The 23,284-nt window shown below is 47.1% G+C and overlaps 2 protein-coding genes across 2 annotated transcripts in view; both read right to left on the bottom strand.

Moving 5' to 3' along the window:
- Positions 1-858: 858 nt before the first annotated feature.
- On the bottom strand, positions 859-4,893 carry LOC134489813 (uncharacterized). Its single transcript, XM_063292679.1, has 3 exons — positions 4,398-4,893; positions 2,339-2,473; positions 859-1,169 (listed from the first exon to the last, which is right to left on the bottom strand). Exons 1-3 carry the CDS (start codon positions 4,891-4,893, stop codon positions 859-861), a joined length of 942 nt encoding a protein of 313 aa, XP_063148749.1.
- A 4,481-nt stretch (positions 4,894-9,374) lies between these two features.
- LOC134489812 (uncharacterized) overlaps positions 9,375-23,284 on the bottom strand; it is a 33,823-nt gene continuing 19,913 nt past the window's right edge. The window contains exons 8-13 of the mRNA XM_063292678.1: positions 21,561-21,649; positions 19,196-20,116; positions 15,821-15,950; positions 14,530-15,009; positions 12,105-12,332; positions 9,375-10,263 (exon numbers count right to left, since the gene is read on the bottom strand). Of these exons, the coding sequence (XP_063148748.1) occupies positions 9,710-10,263; positions 12,105-12,332; positions 14,530-15,009; positions 15,821-15,950; positions 19,196-20,116; positions 21,561-21,649 (2,402 nt within the window). The 3' untranslated portion in view covers positions 9,375-9,709. The remainder of the gene's footprint in view (positions 10,264-12,104; positions 12,333-14,529; positions 15,010-15,820; positions 15,951-19,195; positions 20,117-21,560; positions 21,650-23,284) is intronic.

The following is a 23,284-nucleotide window of genomic DNA, read 5'->3' as shown; positions in this document are numbered from 1 at the left end:
TAAGAGGGAACACCAACAGAGTCTTCTAGCAGCTACCAAAAAGGGTAGCTGTTGATTGCTGGTACCTACACTTGGAAGTTGGTCCAACTGTAAGAGATGAAACACAGGCAAGATGTCAGGCAGAGAAGCTGCCTTTATTAACAAGACAGTCCAGTTGCTTTCCCATCCCCATCCCTGAGGTTTAGATACATACAGTGGGTCAAGGGTCAAGAAGCCCAAGGCTTAATGCTCCTATGAGGTCTGTTCCTTGACCAACAGTCACAGTCCAGCCGAGGAATGGGAGAGCTGGTGTCTCTTGGTTCTTGTCCAGCATGTGTGGCACTACCCCCAGTGGGTACAGTGCAGGTGTCCAATCCAGTCTCCTTTCTGGACAAGCATCCTTCTAGATGTTCCACTGTGATGAGAGAGGATGACCTACAAGCAGGCTTCTTGGATGACCGAAGAAATGCATCCCTCTTGACTCCTTGGTGTTTCTAGTAGAGTGGGGCTGATGTGGTTATGGGGCAGTTATCCTGGACTGACAAGAACAATCAGTGCAGTGGCAAAACATGGATTGTGTGGACTGAAGGGAGGCGTAATGAGGACCGGAGGTCTTTCAGGCACTGGTGGTGCAGATGGTGTGCTCTACCCCTTGGCTTCCACACCCCCCGAGTCCAGACGCACCAGAGCTCACTTGCAGGGGGTCTTGTGGTAATCCTGATCTTTGCTGAATGCTGGGCTGAATGCAAGAGTCTTAGGCCTGGTCAAACCCATGAATCTGTGGAACAATGTGGAGGCAGCTCCTTGGGGCCACCAGCCTGGCCAGCAGAGCAGACCCACAGTGCTGACAGATGGCAGAACCAGGGAGGGCGCAGAGGACTACTTTGCCAGTCCACTCAGCACCCGGTCCAGAACCCGTGTGGAGTTCTGGGTTGCCTCGCACAACGCTGCAATCTGTTGGCGCATTTGCAGACGGCCCTGCGCATCATCTCGCAGCTCCTGGATGAACGCCGTGAAACACTGACGCTCAGCAGCCAATTCCCGGAGAAGCTCCCGCTGGTTTCGTTCGGAGTGCATCATCACTCTCTCCATCATGCGCTCGATGTGGGGTACCCTCCGTTTCTTCATCCGCAGCAAGGCCAGCCTGGATGCTGGAGACAGCGTGGCAATCCCTGGGATGGCCCGCGTCCCTGCAAGAAGGAGGATGGGAATGGGGCAGTAAGAGAGCCGGAACTTAAGTCACCGTAAAGGGGACCAGGGCAGGAGCAGTGGCCTTTGGTCTAGTGGTTAAGGCAATGGGCTAGAAACCAGGAGGCTGTGAGTTCTAGTCCCGCCTTAGGCATGAAAGCCAGCTGGGTGACCTTGGGTCAGTCCCTCTCTCTCAGCCCAAGAGCCAATCAGGTGTGGTATGAGAGTTCTAGTCCTGCCTCGGGCATGAAAGCCGGCTGGGTGACCTTGGGCCAGTCCCTCTCTCTCAGCCCAACCCACATCACAGGGTGGTGGTTATGGGGAGAATAGGAGGAGGAAGGAGTGTTAGGTATGTTCACTGCCTTGAGTTATTTATTAAAATAATAAAGGTGGGATAGACGATAAATAAAATAATAAGAAATAAAAATAATCAGTTCACTGTAGGGAAATCGAGGCATCAGGGATGTTGGCAAATTGGGAGGCCCAGAAGCTGCATTCGGCCTCTCTGGGGTGGTTAAGTAGGGCTGGACCTGACCACGCCCTGAGTTCCACCTAAAGCTGTGTTACTTGCATAGTCCTCGTTTACAGATGCACATCGGAACGCATAGAGAGGCTGGGCGGGAGGTGGGTCCGCTCCTGCACGCTACGATGCGTGTCACGGAAAATCAGAGCCGGGCCACACGTACAACACATGGTCGCTTCACCATCAGGTCTTTGTGCGTGGATCAACAGCAAGGGGCTTTGTACCTTGGCCCCAGCTGCCTACTGTTCATTCTGGATCACCCTCCCGTCGCGCTCAGTCCCCACGTAAGCAAAAACGGTGGCCAGAACAAGCTGAGCATCAACGGTCTACTCCGAGTGGTCCACACGCCCCTCCCAGGGCTGGTTTTGCACTGCAGGACAGGACTTTACTGTTAGCCCTGCAAAGTATCCCGACAAGAAGCACAACCAGGAGTCGTACTAACTCTATTGTAAGGTTACATTAACAGAACCTTGCAAGACTGATTTCCCCTGTCCTCTCCTTTTATTCTCTGGAAAACTAGGGAGGGTCCTTTCTGCTTTCCCACACCGCTTCTCTTTTGGTGGGCTGAGATACCTTTCGCATGCCAGTTGTCCCTCCGCGGCTCTCCCTCTGTCTCCCAAGGTCGTTCCCACAGACCATGATCCTTACCTCCAGCACTGCTGGGCGGCACCTGCTGGGCGCAATCAAAATCCTCCAGTTGGGCAGCCACGTCCTCCCCCTCGTCCTCCGACCCATCCGGCGCGGCCCTCAGCATTTCCTTCTTGCACAAGCTGCTCTCCAGTTCTGTAAGAATTGGAGAGAGAACAGGGTTATTTATTTTATTTTATTTTATTTATTAAATTTCTCTACTGCCCATCTCGTGCACAAGGACTCTGGGCGGCTTACAAAGAATAAAAATGGCAAATCGCTAAAAACAATTCTGTGTAACTATAAATATAAAAACATATAAATACAAGTACAAATACAGAATATAAAACCTAAAATTCAAGACGGGAAATGAGCTCTTATCCTGGCACCCTCATGGGGCCAACCAGCCCCATGAATAGCATGTTTTTGCTCCCTTTCGAAAGGCCGGGAGGGTTGCATTGGGCTTTGTGCTTTGGGGAGTTTTGCAGAAGGACATTCACCTACCAGAAAGTAAAGTGGAGTGTTTTCTCCCCACTGGCCCCTTGAGCCCCTCTCCTGGATAGGCCGCCCCATCCCAGCTGTCTTGTGCCTTTTTCTTAACCTGGCAAGACCATTTCCAATTCAAACCAGGTCACCTTTTTAATTTGCTAAGATTGGAGTGGGGTGGAGAGGGAACAGAAAAGGTTGGAAGAACAGATGATGCAGCAGGCAATCTTGCGACGTGCCATTTTCCTATTTAAATGCTTTTTAAATTAATTAATGCAAACATAATGTCAAACTAGTAGAAGTAGAGGGACCTTGGCAGGCTTCTGGGGAAGTCCCCAGGTATCTTTGTGCCAATAATTTTAGATACAGGTAGTCCTCGCTTACCGACAGCAATTGGGACCAGGAACTCCATCGCTAAGCAATGCAACCATAAGGCGCGACATCACGTGACTGTGCCAGCTTACAATGGCAGTTCCAGCAGTCCCAGTTGCCATTGTTAGGTGCATGGTCGCAGCGTCCCACGGTCATGTGATTGTCATTTGCGACCTCCTAGCAGCTTCCCCATTGACTTTGCTTGTTGGAAGCCGGCAGTGAAAGTCCAAATTTTATTGTTCTAAGCTATAGAAATCAAATCAAATCAAATCAAATCAAATCAAATCAAATCAAATCAAATCAAATCAAATCAAATCAAATCAAATCAAATCAAATCAAATCAAATCAAATCAAATCAAATCAAATCAAATCAATAAAATGGTGATCATGTGACTGCAGGATGCTGCAACATCACAATTGTGCCTGAATTGTGATCACATGACTGCCAGGATGCTGCAACGGCCACAACTACAAGGACCCGTCATAAGTACCCCTCATCCAGTGCTGTCGTAACTTTGAAGTCACTTAATGAGTGGACATTAAATGAGGACTACCTGTACTCATTATCCAACATTCTAATGCTACTTTGTAAATTTCAAATGTATTTTTCCAAAAACAGAGTTATTAAATCTTTGCATTAGATCTTGCCTAGGCCTTCCTCTAATCTGTGGATGAACAGAGGTGTCCTGAGGGTGGGAGGTAAAAAAGTCACGATGGCAGCCAAAACTGTATGATCAAAGCCCCATCTCTTTTGTACATGCTTTGACCACATGGTTATGGCTGCTGTCTTGGCCTTTTTTAACCCTTTCCTCACAGGCAGCCAGTACAGATATCATACTGACAAGGGAACAGGAGACAAAATTCCACCCCTACCACAGGGTGCCATTATCCTTGCACAACAGTGGCAAGCGATTAATGGCCCATGACATGGGTGATGCCCAGCAATGCTTTGAAGGTACTTTGTTATGAAGCCACTTCCCACCTGTGTCCTTTCGTCAGGAAAGGAGGGAAAAGAACACTCAGTGAAAGGTGGGACTCCACTGATCCTCGGGAGCTACTGTATGCTCCTGCCAAGCTCCCACCCACTACTGAGGGCACTTGCTTCACCCACCCAGCACCTTGGTGACACCAGCACTGTCCAACTGCGCAGTGCCAACTCATGTCATGGAGCTGATCATAGCCAGGTTCCAGGGCTGAATTTCCATCCCCGTTACGAGCTTACCAGTGGGAGTCTGTTCAAGGTAATCTCCTAGGCCGACAGGGTGTGGGGCACCCAGTCCTGCCTCGTGAGCCAAGTTAGACACAGGAGACGGGGCAGTACAGGCCATTGGACCCTGTCCGGCTGCCATCCCTTCTGCTGCACCGCTGCGTAGCACCCGCTTCGGCGTCATGCTGGCATCCCCCTGGAGAATGCGGTGCAATTGTGGGTAGAATGGGCACACCACTGGGGCGTTTCCCGATTTTGCATCGTGAGCCACAACCCGCTTGTACCCCAGACGAAGCGTCTTTGTCTTTGTCCGGCACTCTGTGGCTGAAGGACAATACCCGTGCCCACGTAAGTCCTCTGCAATTTTCTCAAATATGTCTAAATTGTGGTGGCTGAACCGCAGCTGTTGCTGGATCTTCGCCTCGCCCCAGATTTCCAGCAGGGCAATAGTCTCCGCCCTTTTCCATGTGCTCCCCCGTCGACACTTTGTCGGCCTTCCCAGGTGGCTCATGCTGAGGAAGGAGGACAATTGCCTGTATGAAGATGGAACATGCCCCAAAGCCAGAAGGGCGAGCGAACAAGCAAGTCCCACCCCAGAATTAATGCTGCCAGGGAATGGCAGTGCCAGCAGGGAGTGACTAAGGAGTCCTGCTCGTATCACCGAGAATAGCCAGCGAATGACCACAGAGAACACATGTGCTACAAAGAAGTCACCTGAAATCGTTCTATTGTGATTGACCCAGCCATACTAACAACAGTCATGCCCGTGGCCATTAGTGCTGCCAAAGTGGAATGGGGAAGACCTGGGAGGGAGCGATTGGGGGGGGGGCAATTCTGACCTGATGGTCAACAGCACCAGGAAGCAGCCGTTAGATGCAGTCATAATTGGCCTGGTGATAATTACAGCATTTGTGCAATAGCACAGAAAGTTGTTCACCGGGGCCCTTGCCATCCAAAAAACAGGCCATCTTGTTTCAGATGATACAGGTCAGCCAAAACCCTCTCTGTGAACATCCATATCAAACTGAGCAAACAGTTAACATTTGCAAATGGAACCAGTGAGTGACAATGGTTCAGGGGTGCTGAATGACAGCATTACTGCAGCAAAAGATTTTATAACTAACCGTAAGTTGGTGAGGGCCTGGCCACCTTCAGGAATGCTTAAAAAACCTGTTAAACCCTTTTCCTTCAGCTCAGGTGAAAGAGCTGAGAATGAACTACTGAACAGAAGGAATTACTCTTTCGATGGCCTCTTTTTTCCCAGGTGAATTCCACCCCCACCCCTCATTCCAAGAACACAATTCCCTCATCTTAAAGTATTTCCCAAATAACAAAGGAAAATGCCTTTATCCAGGTTCTGGATGTTCCCCAATCTTTCCCAGGTCCCCTCTCTCAGTCCTTCCCTTATTTAAAAAAAACAAAAACCTAAAAATCCAAATTAACGTAACAGTTATGGCAGTAGGTTTTACACACAAACAACCCAATCCTTTTCTCAGATGGCTTCGTTTTCCAGGTACACAATCAAGGGGAACTGCAATCAAACGTTGCAAGCATGGACTGATCTCGTTTAAAAGTACTGCAGCCAGCCAGCCAGCCAGCCAGCATCCCTCCTCTCAAAATGTGCCATTTAATTCCCTCTCCAGATTATTAAATTTCTCTGTCACCTGGAAGTCACAGCACCTGGATCTCAGAAACTTGGCAGGATTGGCCCTGATTAGCAGTTGGAACAGGAGACCATCAGATGCTGTAGGTTAGACTGGAAAGCCAAAAAAAAAAAAAAATCTCAGAGGAAGGCAATGGCAAATCATGTCCTTAACACTACCCTAGGATAACACAGCTAAGAAAACTATGCAGATGTGTCCAGATGAAGTTCACAGGAGTCGAGTTCAATTGAAGAGGATCTCTACCATGATTTGGGATGCAAAAATTCCTTACAACCCCTAGAGAGCAGCAAAGGATTTTCTGTGTCTCTTTACTGCCATCTAATGGTAATCTTAATTATTGCAGTCCAGATCTGATAGTCCTTAATCTGCTTGGATGGGCTAACTATACAGTAGTCAGAACTCAGTGCTTTTTACAAGGAGGTTTTTTTGCTTGTTTCTTTGATTGCACTGATTTGTCAACAAATTTTGGAATTCAACTGGTCATTTCTTCTGAATGCAGCTGTGCCATTTCAGCTACTTATGTCTCAGTAGTAGCAGGAGTTTATTTATTATATGCTTATAAACTGAACGCAGCACAGACATAGAATAAAATAATTGACACAGTACCATTAATCATAGCACCATAATATAAAACTAAGAGCCCTGAAACTAAAGTCCAGTACATATATTAATATTAACCTCTATACATTCAAAGTAGCAGGCAAGAAATCATTTATTTTAAAGCCACTTTACAGGGGCCCACAAAAAAGAAGCATTTTTAGTGTTTTTTAAAAAACGTTAAGTTACAAAAATTCATGGAGACTTGTATCAACCTTATGAACTTATTTCAACTTACTTGAAAGAAAGTTCCCTATTTGCCGCACTAATATCCTGAATATCATCTATCTATTTTGGCAGAACTTTGATAGGTAGCCAGGGGATCGTCCAGCTGTGACAGTTTTATCCTTGGTGACAATAGTTTGCAGGAGTTGCGAACACGTTTGGCCAAAGCAGTTCCTTTTCCTCACCTACCTCTGCTTTGCGTTAGTTTAAGAAATGGCAGAATTTTTTTTATATATATATATATATATATATTCCTTCTCTGCTTCCCGCACCCCCAGTTTTTCCCTTTGATCCCAGCAGAAGTCCATGCATGCCAAAAGGGTCCCCCACTCACCGGTATGCCCACAGGGCGGGCGGCTGCTTCTAATGCACGAACCGTTTCCAAAAGACGCCGCTACCAGCAAGCAGGATCCTCCCCGCCGACCAGCCCCGGCCTCGCCGGGTCACCCAAGAAAATATTCTGTCCTGTGCTGTAATCGCCAAGAGGGGGAGAAGGGACGGGAAGCCCACTGAATGCCGGGACTGGTAGTTCTTCTCCTCCCCCGGCTCAAAGGATGCTGGGAGATGTAGGCGCCCACCCCCTTTCCTACGCCCGTCGGGCGGGAGGGTGAGGTGTTCGAGCAGAAAGTGAACGTGTTAGAAAAAATGGGCGAGAAAGGAGGAGGCTTTGGCAAGCGCAGCTTCCAGGAAGAGAGGAGAAAAGCGGTTCCAAGCCTCCCTTGAATCCACCGAAGCGGTCGAAATAGAGGAAGCTTGCAGAATAGGAGGAAACTTCGTATTTCAAGGGCAAAATTCCACACTCCCGTGTGGGGGAGACAGGCGGCGATAAAAATGTGATAAATAAATAAAATAAAATTCATTTGCCGGGAAGAGAAAAAATAAAGACACGTTCTGAGCAAATTCGACGCTGAGGGCTATTTAACCAGGCGCTCTTGCCAGATGCTCTGCATTTCAAGGATCTATACCTTACTTAGGATTAAAAAGTAATGTTTCCTTCTGAGTCAATGAGCAATGCAGGTTGCATCCCTCCCCCCCCCACACCCACCCTGAGCTGAAGCTGCCCCATCCTTTTTATATTTTAAGAAAGTGGGGGGGGGAATCCTTGGAATGAATGACAGTTTGACTGGGGAGCTGGTGCAGAAGTCTGGGAGAACACTGGTGCCTCCAGGTATTATAAGGTACCCCAGAGCTGCCCACATACCCAATATTTCAACTCTGTTCTGATTGCAGCAGCAGTTAGATGCAAAGCCTAGTGAAACAGGGTTAATCCCAAAATAATGAGCAGGGTCAGAGCTGGTTAGTTCCTGGATGACAGACCACTAGAAAATTTCAGGGCAGTAGGCTAGGCTAGACTAATAAATACATTTTAAAAAGTCAGCTGCAAACTATTTCCATCTTGTTGCCAAGACACCTACAGATTTATTCATAGAGTTACCAGGAATCAACACACAGCTGATACTATGGAACTCCCTGCCTCCTGAAATCTGAAATTCCAATCAGCTCCTACTTGGTTAAGCTTCAGGAAATGATTAAAACCAGGGGTCTTTGATTTATAGTGGCCAACATTCCATTTTATTACTTTGTGGTTGATCACTTGAGATTATTTTTATCTGTGACTTGACTGGGGGGAAGCAAGCAATAATTATGTTACAATTGTAACATGGGCATTTTAATTATGACTGTAACTTACTGAGAATCCCTTGATTGAGGCCAGCAAAACAAACTTTTCAATCAATCAATCAATCAATCAATGCGACAGAGGCAAAAACAGAAATGATTTCTTATTAACTCCATACAAAGAAAGATGACTCAAAGGAAGCTGCATATCCTCAGGATACAGGCTAATATAGATATATGCATCACACCTATATGCCACTTACTCCAGTCTTGCTCTGCATGGCGGCCTCTACTTAAATTGGGCCAGTAGTTCCACAGGTTGGCTGGCTGAGAAATTGGACTTGTAGAAAGCTGGATGGTAGGTCCCCAAAGATTCAAAAGAAAATCCCATTTACACTTTCCAGGAAATGGACATTCAATTACAGGTTCCCACCTTCCCACTTAATTTTTTCTACTAAGATATAACTCCTCCTGAAATCTATGGGTCTGTAAATCCCAGTTTATCTGGGGAAGGAATGCAGACCTGATCTTTCTGAACTCAGAACCAGATTTTCTAGTGATGCTGCCTTCTGCCCCCAGTTCCCCATGAAGACATGGCAAATTGACAGAGGTGTCTGCAGGTGGGTGAGGGGGTGTCAGAAAAGTCAAGATGGAGTTCAAAGGCCCATGTCCTTTCATGTGCATCGTGGATGTGATGCATGTAAAAAGAATGGCAGGACTTTGGTTCTGTCCATCACCTTGGTATTTTTGGCCCCCGCTCACCTCCTGCTCACAAAATGAATATTAGGGATAGAGAGCATAAGATCTCCCCCTCCTCCCAAAAACATTCCTGTGATTTAAGGTTGGCCTTTTATTGGAACGGAGAAAGGAGAAAATGCAACAGAGGTCATTGAAGTGATATTGTGCATAAAATAATATTATTAATAATATAATTATGGTTCAAAGATAAGAAAGCGTCTCTACATACATATATACATCAACCTGTGGTGGTGCAAGTTTGTGTGTATACACACCCACCCATGCGGGGATGGGATTCAGCTAGTTGGTTTGAATCACTTTGTAAACCATTTGATTGGCCAAGCCTTCCTTCTCAAGCCAGGATTCCTGGATGCTGAAGTCCAATCCATCTGAAAGGCACCAGGAGGAGGGAGGCCAAGCCGACCGCTTGGAATTACGTGGCTGAAAAGTCTAAACCCAAGCCACTCAATCACTTGGCGGCCTTTCCTATCGATAAGGCCCCCCATGTGGTTTTTCTTCGCTTCCCTCCAGCTTCACTCCATTCCTCCACCGTCCGCTGCCATCAAGGGAAGGCAAGGGAGGAGTGCGGATGGCTGAAAAGTCATCAGCACTGTAGTCTGAGGACCCGCCTCTGAACCGGTTCCCTTCTGGACCCACTGGTCTCCTGTGGATCAGCTGGTGTTTGTACAAGCTGGACGTGTAGCTGAATTTCCTTCCGCAGTCCAGGCAGGCATAAGGTTTCTCTCCCGTGTGGATCCGGTCGTGCCTCACCAAATCTGCCTTGTCCCGAAAGCCTTTGATGCAGATAAAGCACCAATATTTCTTTTGTCCCCTACGGCTTATGGTTTTCCTTGCTGTTTCGCCTTCCCGGACCGCGCCAGAGACAGCTTCGGGATGCTGATTCATCAACGCCCACTTTCCCAAGTTGCTGGCAAAGGGGCCAACCCTGTTCTCAGGGAAAGTTTGAGGGGGCCAGGGGTGGGAAGGGGCTACCAAGTCCACACGGCTATTCTCATGGTTCATGTGCTGTTCCTGGTCTCCTGCAATAAGGAAGAGAAAGATGGTCTGAACGTTATTGCATAGGGAAAGGAAGTCAGTCTAAATATATGCAATGGTACATGGGAAAGGCCTTGGGAGACGGGGCAAAGAGATGCTGCCTATGGAACGGTCAGATAAGAGAGGGCAGAGCCCACAGCTGCATAATGGGTGGAGAAAGAGGCTCAGAAGGGACCCTCCCTAACTTCTCAGGCTGTAAAGGAGACGGGGGAGAGTTGCAAGATTCTGTTAATGTAGCTTTGCAATTAAGTAGAATTAGCTTATCTGGTTGTGTTTCCTGTCTGGTCTACCTGGGAAGGTGGACAATATCCCAGTCAATGGAAGCACAGGCAGAAGCAGAAGAGTGGATTCCACTTAAGCAGAACTGCAACCACTTAGGCAAGATCATAAGATAGCCAAGAGCTTCTGCTAAGTCAGATTTATTGAAGAACGTTATGAAAAGCCATGATGAAAAACTTTCAACAACCGCTGCAATTTATAGAGAGATTTATAGAGAAACCAGCATTCCAACCTTTGCATCTCCTTCCCGTTCTGTGTAATGAGCTGCTTCTCAGTGGACTGGCCTCTTTCCTCTGTCCTTTGTTTATACAATGCTCAGATTTGCTCTTAACATTATTTTTTACTGACTGTGTGAGAACTAACTCTCTCTGCAGAAACCCCACGGCTCCTTGGCAGAACGCACCTTTGTGCATCGGCTTGATTCCATTTATTTAGATTCTGTTGATGTAACTTTACAATAAAGTTAGAACTAGTACTTCAGTGTGTGCTTCTTGTCCAGATAACCTCGCAAGGCCAGCAACAATCTTGCAAGTCTGAAAGTGCACCTTTCCCACCTCCCCTTAACAATCCAAGAAACTAGGGAGGATCTGTTCTGAGATGTTTGCCACTCCCCATTCCTGCTGTGGGCTCAGCTGCCACTTATCTGACTGCGGCTCTTCCTCCTGTCTCCCAAGGTCATTCCCACATACCATTACAGGTAGTGAGTGGTAGAAAAGATCTGTTCAATGCCAATTAGACCAGCTTCCCTCCACCTAGTGTTTTTCTAGCACATACAGCCCTCATGCTGTTGACTTGGAGCTGCAAAGTTACCATATTGACAGCTGGTGCAGAAATCTGTAAAGTGAGATTGTCATGAGCACCGTTGAGCTGAATGCATCAGCACAAATGGCACACATAACAATACCACGGAAACAAGAGCAAGGGATTAAAAGATAAGCAAAGCGACGCACAACAACAGACACAGACCCCGAGGAGAAGGGAACGACCCCGGCCGGAAAATCCAGTCAAGAGAACACAAAGGGGGAAGAAAGAGTGACAAAGACTGGGCGGATCACGAGGCACACCTGGAGCTGTCAGCAGGAACGCAAAGGATATCGCCCAGCTGAAAGCAATCACCGGCCGGAGGAAGAAAACGATTACGAGGAGCCCGGGGCACCAGCAGGGGCCCCGCGACCCCTCACCTACCGGCAACGAAGCATACAGGACTTGGGGGGATGACACAACCCAAGGTGGGGGGGGCGCTGACCGGCACGGGCTATTTAAACCCCGTACTGGCGCGCTCCCTTCACTCTCAGCTTTTTCCAGCTATGCACTATGCTGAAATAAACCAGAACCTGATCTTCCCTAAATTAGTGTCTGTGTTTTACTCAGTAGTAGGCAGCGCATGACAGAGATGCAGAAGCAGGGTGCCATCCCAGAGAAGGCCCTGTCCCGTCATCGTTTGCCTTGCTTCCTTCAAGACAAATGCCTTTGAAGCAGGCCTTGCTTAGTTTCATGGAAGAAGAGGTAAGCCCCAGGGGGTCCTCATCTTAAGCTTCATCCATACCTTCGTAGAGGTCGCCTTTGAGATGCTTTCTCTTGTGCCTATTGAGGGCTGGTTTTTGGGTGAAACTTTGCCCGCACTCAAGGCAGCTGTAAGGCCTCTCTCCCGTATGGACCGTCTGATGCCGAAGGACCTGAGAAACATCCCGGAAACTCTTCCCACACGCCAAGCACTCTGGACGCTTACGACCCCCCATATCAGTCCTTGGGGGTTTAATGCTTGTGATGAAACCTGTTTGGCCAAAAAACAGCCCCCAAACTACAGTAAGTGTATATGCATCAATACACTTATAACAAAATTCAGTTTTGTTTTGATTCACAGAGGGCTGACCAGATATGGGGAGCCATCTTGGAAGATACATTTCTCCTTCAATTACATCCAGAAGAATATGGACGCTAGAAGGGATTTCATAATTCCCGCATCAGCAAAACGTTGGAATAGATGACTTTTGAGATTCCCGCAATTCAAGTTTTTATGCAATGTTATTGTCATGAGCACTGATGGCGAGCAGGAGGGGGCCCCTGTCCAGGGGGGAAAACGCAGCGTAGTACTGAGGAATTAAGCAGCCATTCAAAGAGACACAGATCAGACCCGCCTTGACTTTGGGGGTTTATCTGTCTGGGTTTTCCCACGCTTCTTCAGTTTGTTAGGATTTTCTGTCTACTGTAGCAGTAATAAAACACTAGAGACCTATTCCTCGTCTCGGCGTGGTTCCTGGCTGTTAGGACAGTTATGAAACTCTGTCAGTCCTTCAGTTGATCCTGGTATCATAGCTCTGGGCATTGGCACATTACAATTAAAATCATCATCATCATCATATTATAGGCCAAGATTTCTACAGTTTTGACTAACTTGTGCACAGTTCAACTCTGCAAGAATGACCTTGCAGAACTGAGAGATTTTTGTCTCTGTGGTCCTCTTCGTTAATTAATAAATAATTAACAAATAATTATGACAGAAGGACTACCTCAATAACAGGCACTGGGGGAAAAAAATCTTAATCCCGCCAACCTGAATCTAGCTTGCTTGGTTTTGTGGTTTTGCTAACATTTTGGAACATTTTAAAAGCAGTTATTCTGCAGAACCTTCTCCTGATTTTATTCCCTATTTTTACTGCTTGTAGTTTTGTTTGGTGGTGTGGCTTGATTGTTTTATTGTGTTACCGTGAATCTTTTATTTGGGTTCATACTCTATGTAAGCTGTCAAGTGTCTCTGGATTGAGGTGGTGTAGAAATGTGGAAGCTAAACCAAAATATACATGGCTGCCAGCAATCCTGATGCATCTATGCAGTCATGTTTTCAGGTGCAGCGGGCGCCGGGTGGGGTGGCAAAGTCACCATCACTGCCCAAAATTCCACCTGGTGGCAACTTCTATGTTTTCCCGTCCAATTCCCCAGCATAGAAGAGCACAGAGATAACCTTGGAGAACATATGTGGCAACTGTTAGCAAAACATGAGCTTACCCTGGGAAAACAGGAAAGCGTGAGAAAGAAACTCAAGATGGCCCCACCTTGACTTTCTTTGGTACAGCAGGGAGGAAAGGAGAAACACTGTCAGGCTTTGAACATACTTTCTTGTCGCCTGGATAGATAAAGTAGAGTTATAGTATTTCTTGTTTCCTACCCTGATGTCAGCGCCACTACGTAGACCAGACCAGGCAAAGAACTCCAGAGGAAGGCTAAAATTACTTTTATTGGGATTGGTTATAAGAACAGTCTCTTCAAGTCTGATTGTGCTGTACCTCCTCCTCCTCCTCATACTCCAGTGAATCAGGGAGGTGTCTGGCTGAGCCGCTTCCGAGTGTTATCTCGTTCTGGACTTAGAAAATGTTTCAGCCCCTTTTGCCTAGGTAATGGTTCTTGCAGATTTCTGTCAAGGTCATCTTCCTTACTGTCTATGCCAGTAGAGGGCAGAGGGAATGGCCTTGAAGGACAGGAGGAAGCGCTGCTACCAAGGGAGCAGTCCGATAAGAGGGGCTTGAGCCTGGGCCAAGAAAGTACCTTGAAAAAACATCTCAGACAAGCCCTTCCCTCGTTCACATGAAGGTAAAGTGAGGGAGGAGGAAGCACATTCAGAGTCGCAAGATTCTGTCACTACTGTATAGATGTTACAATAAAAGTAGCCCTGGCCTATATGGCGTTGGTTTCCTAGTCTGGTCTACCTGGTAGGGCTGACAACACTTGACCTACCTCAAAAGGCTGACACCCAGGAGTGACAATATCTGATTTATGTTTTAAATGTTATTTAAAGCCTTGATATCTTGTCTGAATGTATCTTAATGATTAGAAGTAATCATCCCAGTGCGCTCATGAGGGATCCTGGGAGAAAAATGGAGGAAAGAGCATCAGACAGGAGTAATCAATCCAGCAACCCTCCAACACTCCATATTACTCAGCTTTGGGTAATGGCAGGTGAGCTCTCCCCATACCTGGGTCGTTCTGGCTTTCAACATGTTTTCTCAGATGTCTGTTGAGAGCTGGTTTCTGGGTGAAACTCTGTCCGCATTTGAAGCAAGCGAAGGGTTTCTCTCCTGTGTGGACAGTTTGGTGCCGGAGAACGTGCGAAAGGTCCCGGAAACTTTTCCCGCATTCTGGGCACTCGGGGCGCTTCCGGCCCGAATGAGTGCTCTGGTGATTCAGAAGCTGCAAGGCGTCTTGAAAGCTTTCGCCGCATTCGAGACACCAGTGCCCATGTTCCTCCAGGCGGACCACAGTCTCGTAGACCCCTTCGCTACAGAGCCTCGCTTCCTCCCCTTTCTGGACCGGCTCCGTTTGGTTCTTCCGCACAAGCCCGTCCCCGCTGTTGAGGGATCCTGACTGCCCCATTAATGATCCAAACAATATTGGAAGCTCAGGATCCCCTTGCTGAGAGGCCCCCAGGGTGTTCCCACTCATGGTTTGTTCACCTGCTGAAACAGCATAAACATCAAGATGTTGGCTTCCTCTCGACTAGAACAGGAAACAACAGCTGGGGCTGGATGCTGCTACATCAAGGGTGAGGCCTATCCATTCCAGCATCCAGTTTCCAACCGGGACAGCCAAGATTAAGATGTCCATAGCCTGCTGCAGAGGCCAACAATTCTCCCATTTTTTTGCTCCTCAGAATTTTAGTATCAGATACATCTGGGACAGGGATCTGAAACATGTGGCCTGAAGTTTTCTGCGCAGCCCATGAAGGCTGACCCATCAGGTCCTGCTATCTCGGCTTCTTCACCCATCTTCTCCCTCTCCGAAGAGACCAAGCCTTGTTTATGCAAATGGTGGTGATGGTGCAGGGTGTGTGGGTGTGACGGTGATGGTGCCAGAGGGCGGCACAGAGGCTGGGGATTACCAGCCAGCCCTCTTGAGTTCAGGTCTTGCACCGACTACAAATACTGCATGCTATCACAGCTTTGGAACCTTGCACTGAGGAAATCTTGCTGGGATGTGGGGCAAAATATCTGCAGAAAACTAAAGGATTCATCTCCTGAACCCCAGAGAACCCAATTGCTAATTTTGGGGGGTGGGGTGGGTTTTTTTTACAATGCTGTCCTTTTTTTTCCTTTTAAGCATTTTAACTGTTGCCCTGGATTTAATTACTGTTAATGAGCGACATATATAGGCATTAGGGGAGTGGATGGAATGTTCAATACAAATAAATATTGCTGGCACACTTCCAGCACACAACCAACAAAGCTCCTTCCTGCCCTTTCTCTTACTAGTCCTACAATGATTACCTACCCACTGAGTTGGGATCCTGACCGTCCTTCAGCTCGGCTTCTCCACAAAGGTGGCTGTTGGGTCCGGAGCCTGCCAGGGACTCTTCGGCCTCAGGGGAGATCATCATCACTGCTGCGCATGGCTCCAGTGCCTAAAACAGAAGAGGCAGCTCCCATAAGCCAGAACTTCAGAGCTAAGTGTCAGCCCTGTGAGGCAGTCCAGACAGAAAGCCTGCCCAGATGAATTAATTCTCCTTTATGGTAAGGTTACATGAACAGAATCTTGCATGTCTGAAAGGACATCTCTCTCCACTTCACCTTTACAGCCCAAGAAACTAGGGAGGGTCCCTTCTGAAACATTTGCCACCGCCATATTCCTGCTGTGGGCTCAGCTCCTCTTATCCAACCATTCCCTGGCTATGACTCTTCCCCCTATCTCCCAAGGTCTTTCCCTTACACTAAGACACTAATTCTGAAAATGTGATTTGATTGTAACCTAATGCTATGTGATCCCAACATGGTAACCAGGGTTTATATCTTCTCCTGTTTGTTTATTGGTTTATTTCCATTTATATGGCCATCCATCTCAAATTCATGACTCTGGGCAGCTAACAACAGTTTAAAACATCATGAAACACATCAGTATAAAAACAATGCACGCATAATAAGAGCCAGGTTGAAAAACAGAACCACCACCGACAAATCAACATAATAATTGCCGGACACACCCTGATATCTACACATCTTTAAAGCCTTATGAAGGGCCAGAAGTGTTGGGACCAATGTAATCTCCAGGGGGATGATTTCCAAAGGGCGGGTGCCATGACAGAAAGGGGTGTCTTCCTGGGCCCCACCAGATCACACCCCCTAATAGACGGGATCCAGAACATGCCTCTCCTGCTGGACCTAATGGGATGGGTAGACATGATCGGGGAGAGGTGTTGGAGAAAAATCTGTAAGAGGGGACTTCTAAATTTATTCATCCCATTTACAACTCGAAAGTTTTCTCTCTCTTCTCAAAATGAGGTTCATTTTGTCTGCTCAAGCAGGAACTCTTCAGTCTCCAAAATTTATTACGGGTTTGCAAAGCCAGGTCAAGCACACATGGACCTGTTTAGTAACGCTCCAAGGGAAAGACCCCAAAACAAGAAAACAGGGTGCATTTATGATCAAGCCACAAGGAACTACAGAAGTTGAAAAACATGATTGTTTACAAAGAAACCCAAAGACAAAAATAAGCGCACCACGTACCAGTCAAATGCAAAGCCGTAAGTTTCTGCTAGTTCCAATTTCTGACCAACTTCTAACGGAGAGGTGAAGTTTTGCTAAAAGCTTGCTTGCTTGCTAAATAAGGACTGCTGTACTTAAAACTCTTGTTATACCCAGGAACTCTATGCTAGAACATTTACTGATATTCAGATTACTTAAATTCTTCCACGGAGGCCTGTCCCTCAAATAATCTGCCTCATGCCAGGATGGGCTTTATACGTCACCACCCGCACCTTGACAGAACTATTTTTCTGGGGGTTTTTTTCTGTGACTCTGTTCTTGGAAGTGCAGGTAGTCCTCACTTAACAACGGTAATTGGGACAGGCAACTCCACCACTAAGCAACATGGTTGTAAAGCACAATGTCATCTGATCGTGCCAATTTATGATGGCAGTCACGGCTGCCATCTTTAAGCGGATCCTGCGCAGTCATTAGGCGCAATGTCACATGATCGCCATTTGCAACCGCCTGCCGGCTTCCCCATTGACTTTGCTTGTTGGAAGCCAGCTGTGAAGGTCGCAAATGGCGATCACGTGGCTGCGGGACACTGCGGCCGTTGTAATTGCGAGCCAGTTGCCAAGCACCTGAATTGTGATAATATGACCCGGGGGACACTGCTACAGCTGCAACTACAAGGACCAGTCATAAATCTCCTTGTTCAGCATTGTTGTAACTTTGAATGGTCACTGAATGAGTGGTTGTAACCTGAGGACCACCTGTGGTCTGTAGGCATTCCAATGGATTGCCATCAATTGTCTTATCCCATTTCTCTAATCCCCTTTCAAAGCAATATTGTTTGTTTTCATCTCAGTCTCGGGTTGGAAAATGCCCCAGTTCATGGAAATGCCAGATGAAGACTTACTTACTTACTATTTATCTTTCAAATTTCTGTCACCGCCCATCTCCCCCAAGGGGGGACTCTGGGCAGTTTACAACACAATTCAGGAAATTCAGGAAGAGTTCCTGAATTTCCCACCATTCAGCTTCATAGAATAATAATTTGTTCCAGCATTTAGAAGGAAATAGTCTTTGCCCGTTCCACATTTGAGGGCCCATTTGGTGTCGTGGCTAAAGTGCTGGACTAGAAACCAGGACACTGTGAGTTCTAGTCCTCCTTTAGGCCTGGAAGCCAGCTGGGTGACTATCTATCAGCCCAACCCACCTCACAGGGTTGTTGTTGTGGGGAAAATAGAAGGCAGGAATATTATGTATGCTTGCTGCCTTGAGTTGGCCGAAAATAAAGGTGGGATAAAAATCTAATAAATAATAAACCTGTCACACCATGAATAACGTTAGACACCATTTCTCGTTCTCCCTTCCTTGCCTTTTTAAAATTAAAAATCCTAGACAGTTAGGTAGCGGCATCTGCAGGGAGAGTCAAAAAAGTCAAGATGGCATCACTGTATCCATCTTGACTTTTTTGACCCCCACCCCCAACAGCACTCCTGCAACTACAGCAGCTGCTTCAGCCCCTGGAACATTTTGAGGGACACTTATGGCACCTTCTTTGACAATGGGGGGTTTCAAGTTATCCTCGAGGTGAAATGAATCATTCTGGACGCAAAAACCAAGCGACCTGAACTGGGGTGGGTAATCTGCAGCCACAGACTGCATACAGTCCCCACATCTCTTTGGGACAGCCCTCCAAAGCCACCAGAAATGTCAGTAGCTTGATGCTGAGACACAGGAGTGTGATAGCCTCCTGATCTTCCACAGGAAACAATTCCTAGAAGGTGCAGATGCCTACTTTAGGCTTTCCCCCATCGCTAAAAGTTGGCAGCTCTGGCTTTGATCATAGAAATCCAGCCTGATCCAAAGGCAGCATGAGCTCCCCCACAGCTGTAGATGGAGCCCTGTTGTGTCACAGTGGTTAAGGGGCCAAAATAGGAGTGGGGAGACCCAGGTTCTGGTCCCCCAGCAAGCATGGAAGCTCCCTGGAGGACTCTGGGCCAGCCCCTCTTGTCTAGTCCAACCTCCTGCAGAGGGTGGTGGTTGTGGGAAACAAACGGGAGGAGAGAGCTTCTGAACGAAAGGTGGGTTACACATCTACTAAACAAGTCGCTTTTGAAAAATGGTTTGAGTGGATGCTGATTCTGAACTCCCAGACTCCAAACTGTCCCTCCATTACCTTAATCTGTTGTTGCTGGCTCCTGAGGAACTCTTCTGCAAGTCCCACTGCCTGGGAACAAGCCTGAGGACAACGGCCCCTGACCCAGCCCTGCATCTCTGGAGGTAGGACAGCCAGGAACTGCTCCAGGATCACCAGCTCCAGGATCTGCTCTTTGGAGTGCTTCTCCGGCATCAGCCATTGACAGCAAAATTCCCGGAGCTTCTTGCAAACCTCTTGAGGGCCCTCAGCCTCCTGGTAACTGAACTGCCTAAAATGTTGGCGCTGAGCCTCGGTCAAGAGCGCTTCTTCTTCCACAACCATGTCCTTCATCAGCCTGGTTTCTCCAACCTCTGGACCATAAAGAACCCGAGGAGGAAATTCTCCATTGTTCACCACCAAGAATTGAGGAACACCTTCTCCATTGGACCACTGGCTGGTGTTGGTGATGGACTCGCAGGAGTCCCACGGAAAAGGCTTTGGCTGGTGTTGAGTCCCATACCCAGCGGGAAGGGGCTGCACTGCTTTCAAGACTTCCTGCCACTGGGCTTCCCAGCGCTGAGCCAAACCCTCCTCTGATCCTGGGGTCAACTCTTGAGGAGCCATCCAGCCCAGAAACTCTCCTATGGTCCCAACCTGAATGACCCGAGGGACCATCCGTTCCCCATCAGCCTCGAGGGACATCACTTGGGCTTCCTCCTCTGTCTTCCTTGTAGGGTTCACGCCATGTCCCAGAACATTCTGGAACGAGAGAAACGCAGCTCCCCCAGCCCTGAGTTCAGTAGCCATTTTTGTGGCTAATGTTTCACAGAAGGCAACGTCCACATATAGTGGAGGAAATGTCCCTGTTGAGGCTGACGGGAGCTTCTCGAAGCTGCTGTGACAAGGATTCCTAGGCCAAATAAGTCCACAAATAATTGTACCCTCTTCTTTGAAAGATAGCTTTTAAAAAAGGTAAATTATTACAAAGGATGAGCCAGATGGATCTTCTGGTGAGGCCCACAAACTCTGGAGGACTTCAATCAAAAAGATGACTCAAGGGAAGGACCAGCAACATTTGTGATCAGCGGAGAGACTTTTCTTCCTCAAAGAAAGGAGACAGGTAGCTCATTCTAAAAGAGAAACGGTATTTTAAAACATTGGAGTAAAACTCTGATCATCCCCAAATATTGGACACCGTGAATTGTGGCACTGCTCTTCTGTGTTCAGGAAAACCCAACAACGTGCATGTTTTTAGACAATTTCAGCTGCTTCTAATAAACATATTATTCTATAATGTATGTTGGATTTCTTTTCTCTTGAACCAACATAGCTATCATTGTTTGTTTGTTTGTTTAAAAGATTCGTATGGCTGCCCATCTTGAAAGACAACCCTGGGCAGCTCACAACAATAAAACCCAGCACTATAAAGACCATAAACCATAAGCCACACTCAACTCCGGACATCCTCACTCTACCCCAGTGCCTGGATACAAAGCCAGGTCTTGACAGCCTTCCGAAAGGCTAAGGGGCTGGAGGCCTGCCAGAATTGGGGTCCTAGCTATTATCCTTCCTGTTCAGACACTGAGATTCTTCAATGTAAGATGCATCACCTACCAAGTTTTTGGTCCCTTTAAGGGTTTTTGAAACTATTTGAGAGTGTAAGGATATTTTTAAATGCTTACAGCATTCTGTAAACTGTTAACATTTCAAAAAATAAATTCTACTCCATGTTGGGATTGTTTTTAATAAGGAAAAAGAAGACCTCAACATTTCTACATAAACAAATCAGGGCCCAGAGGCTATCCTTAAAAATTACATTTTTAGGTACCCCAACTCCAGCACGCCCCTGCAGACTTCACCCCACCAGCAAACAGTATCGCTTTTAATACAGCCCGAAAATGCTATTCTTTTACTCGCTAATTTATGTGTAACTTTTAAAATCTGCTTTTCAACTCCAGAAACACATTCCAGAGCATGTTCGTGTTAAAGCCATGCAACAAAGGTGTCAAATAGGGAGGGGAAGTTTTAAAAAGTCTTTCAAGGCCCTCTTGCTGTGGTCTTCGCACCACCTCCCCCCTCCCCGTCCTTGCCCTGCCTTTTGGGAGCACACGGCATCCAATTTCACAGATGCAAAGAGATAATTTTGGTAAGTTTCTATAAGGGCAGGCATCTCAGCCCACTGCAGCAGCAGGAGAAAATCTGGCCTTCAAAAGCTGTGAAATCCAGGAGAAAACGAAGAAACGGCGCCAGGGAGAGAAACTGAGGCTGCCACCAAAGCCTGTAAATTGGAACTGTGTCTAAGCAATGTACAAAGAGTGCAAGAGAGTGCAAGGATTACACGTGAGCAGGAGTGGACTCTGCAAAGACCTTGAAATCCCTGTTTCATGCACAGCATGATTCTCACCTGCGCATTATGTTCCTCCCTACGGTCTATGAGTCCCCTGGCGCAGATGGGGGCTTGGCTGCTTGTCCCCTTGGCGTTCTGGTAGTTTCCTACAAGGCAGGGTGGCTGGGCGCGGGAAGAGGCCTTGCCTCATTTATACCCACCCACCCTCCAGCCCCAAGGTTATTCCAGCCTCTCTAGGAAGTAGGAGTGGCTGTGGTGTAACCCTTTAGTATGCTTTCGAGGGAGCATGGAGGGAGTGGCCCATGTGCCAGGGCAGCGCAGTCCTGTGTTGTCCTATTGAGATGCACATGGAGAACATTTTGTTTTGCATTGGTGTTGCTCCTTTGAGGAAGTGGGACGATGGCCAGGATGACACTTAATGCTGCAAGGCCAGAAGCAACACAGGGCCTGCACAATTCAGTTCCTGGGATTTCTAGCACAGCTGGAGGAGAGGAACCTTGGCCAATCAGAAGGAAAGGGCTTAACATTCCCAAGCATCTCTCAGCGGGATCAGCATCAGTAGGAACATTGCACCATTCCTCCGATCGCTGACCGATCTCCACTTAGTTCCGCCTACAACTACTCTGTGAAGCTGGCTGGGTGAGGAGAGAAGGACTGGCCCAAATTTGTCCAGGACGCACCAGGGCCAAGGGGGACCTCCCCAGTTTCTGTCTAATAATGCTAAAGAACAAATAATAGATGGGTTTTAGCTGAAGTCTAACTTCCCTAACAGGGTTGGGTTTTTTCTTAGAAGTTTGACTTTTTCCAATGGAAGAGCTCATCTTTTAAATAAATTTCTCCAAAGAGATCAGTCGCTTCAGCATCTGACACCTCATAGTCTTTTGATTGCTTTTATTTATTTTCTATCCTATCTTTATTATTTTTATAAATAACTCAAGGCGGGGAACATAGCTGCTACTCCTTCCTCTTCCTCTTTTCCCCAAAACAACAACCCTGTGAGGTGGGTTGGGCTGAGAGAGAGGGACTGGCCCAAGGTCACCACAACAAAACATTGTTTTATTGCATTTTACATGGTGCATCTTAATATTCTGTGGTGTGTAGAGATTCAACAGCTATACAGAGATATTCTAAAACATTTTTTTTAAATCCTGCAAGCTGCCTCTCTCAGATGTATTGGATTACAGTGGTGTTTTTCAATCCTGGCAAGTCTAAGCTGTGTGTTGAGCCCTGGTTGGCTGGGGAATTCTGGGAGTTGAAGTCCACACAGCTTAAAGTTGCCAAGGTTGAAAAACACGACTGGAGTGTCCCTCAGCTCAGTCAACTGGACCGTGTGGAAGGCACCCAATTTGGGAAACTGCAAGCATGTTGCATATTCAACTACAGCATGCTTTAAAATCTACCTCCCAATATCCCCACTCCTTGGGAATGATGGTATTTGTAGTCCAATGCATTTGGCAGACTGCAGTTTAAGGAAATCTGGTTTTAGATGAATTGTTAAGTGTGGAGCTGCAGGAGGTACTCTGCAGAGATACTAGTATCTGTGAGAAATGTAGGTTTTAAATACAGGTCATGGCTGAGGTTGCACATGGTTGGTTTGTAGTCATCCTGCAACAGAATTTTCTGATTTGTTATTATTTCATTATTCCAATTTCATTATTTGTTGTACTGTTTTTTAACTTCGTTCTCCCCCCAGCATAAGTTAGACGGGTGTCTGTATAAATTTACCAAATAAATAAACGCATTGACCCAGCCTACGATTGCTTCCTCCAAAGTTTTGGGGG

Source organism: Candoia aspera, chromosome 2 (assembly GCF_035149785.1).
Source record: "Candoia aspera isolate rCanAsp1 chromosome 2, rCanAsp1.hap2, whole genome shotgun sequence".
NCBI classification, from domain to species: domain Eukaryota; kingdom Metazoa; phylum Chordata; class Lepidosauria; order Squamata; family Boidae; genus Candoia; species Candoia aspera.
This window is presented reverse-complemented; position numbering and strand designations above follow the sequence as displayed.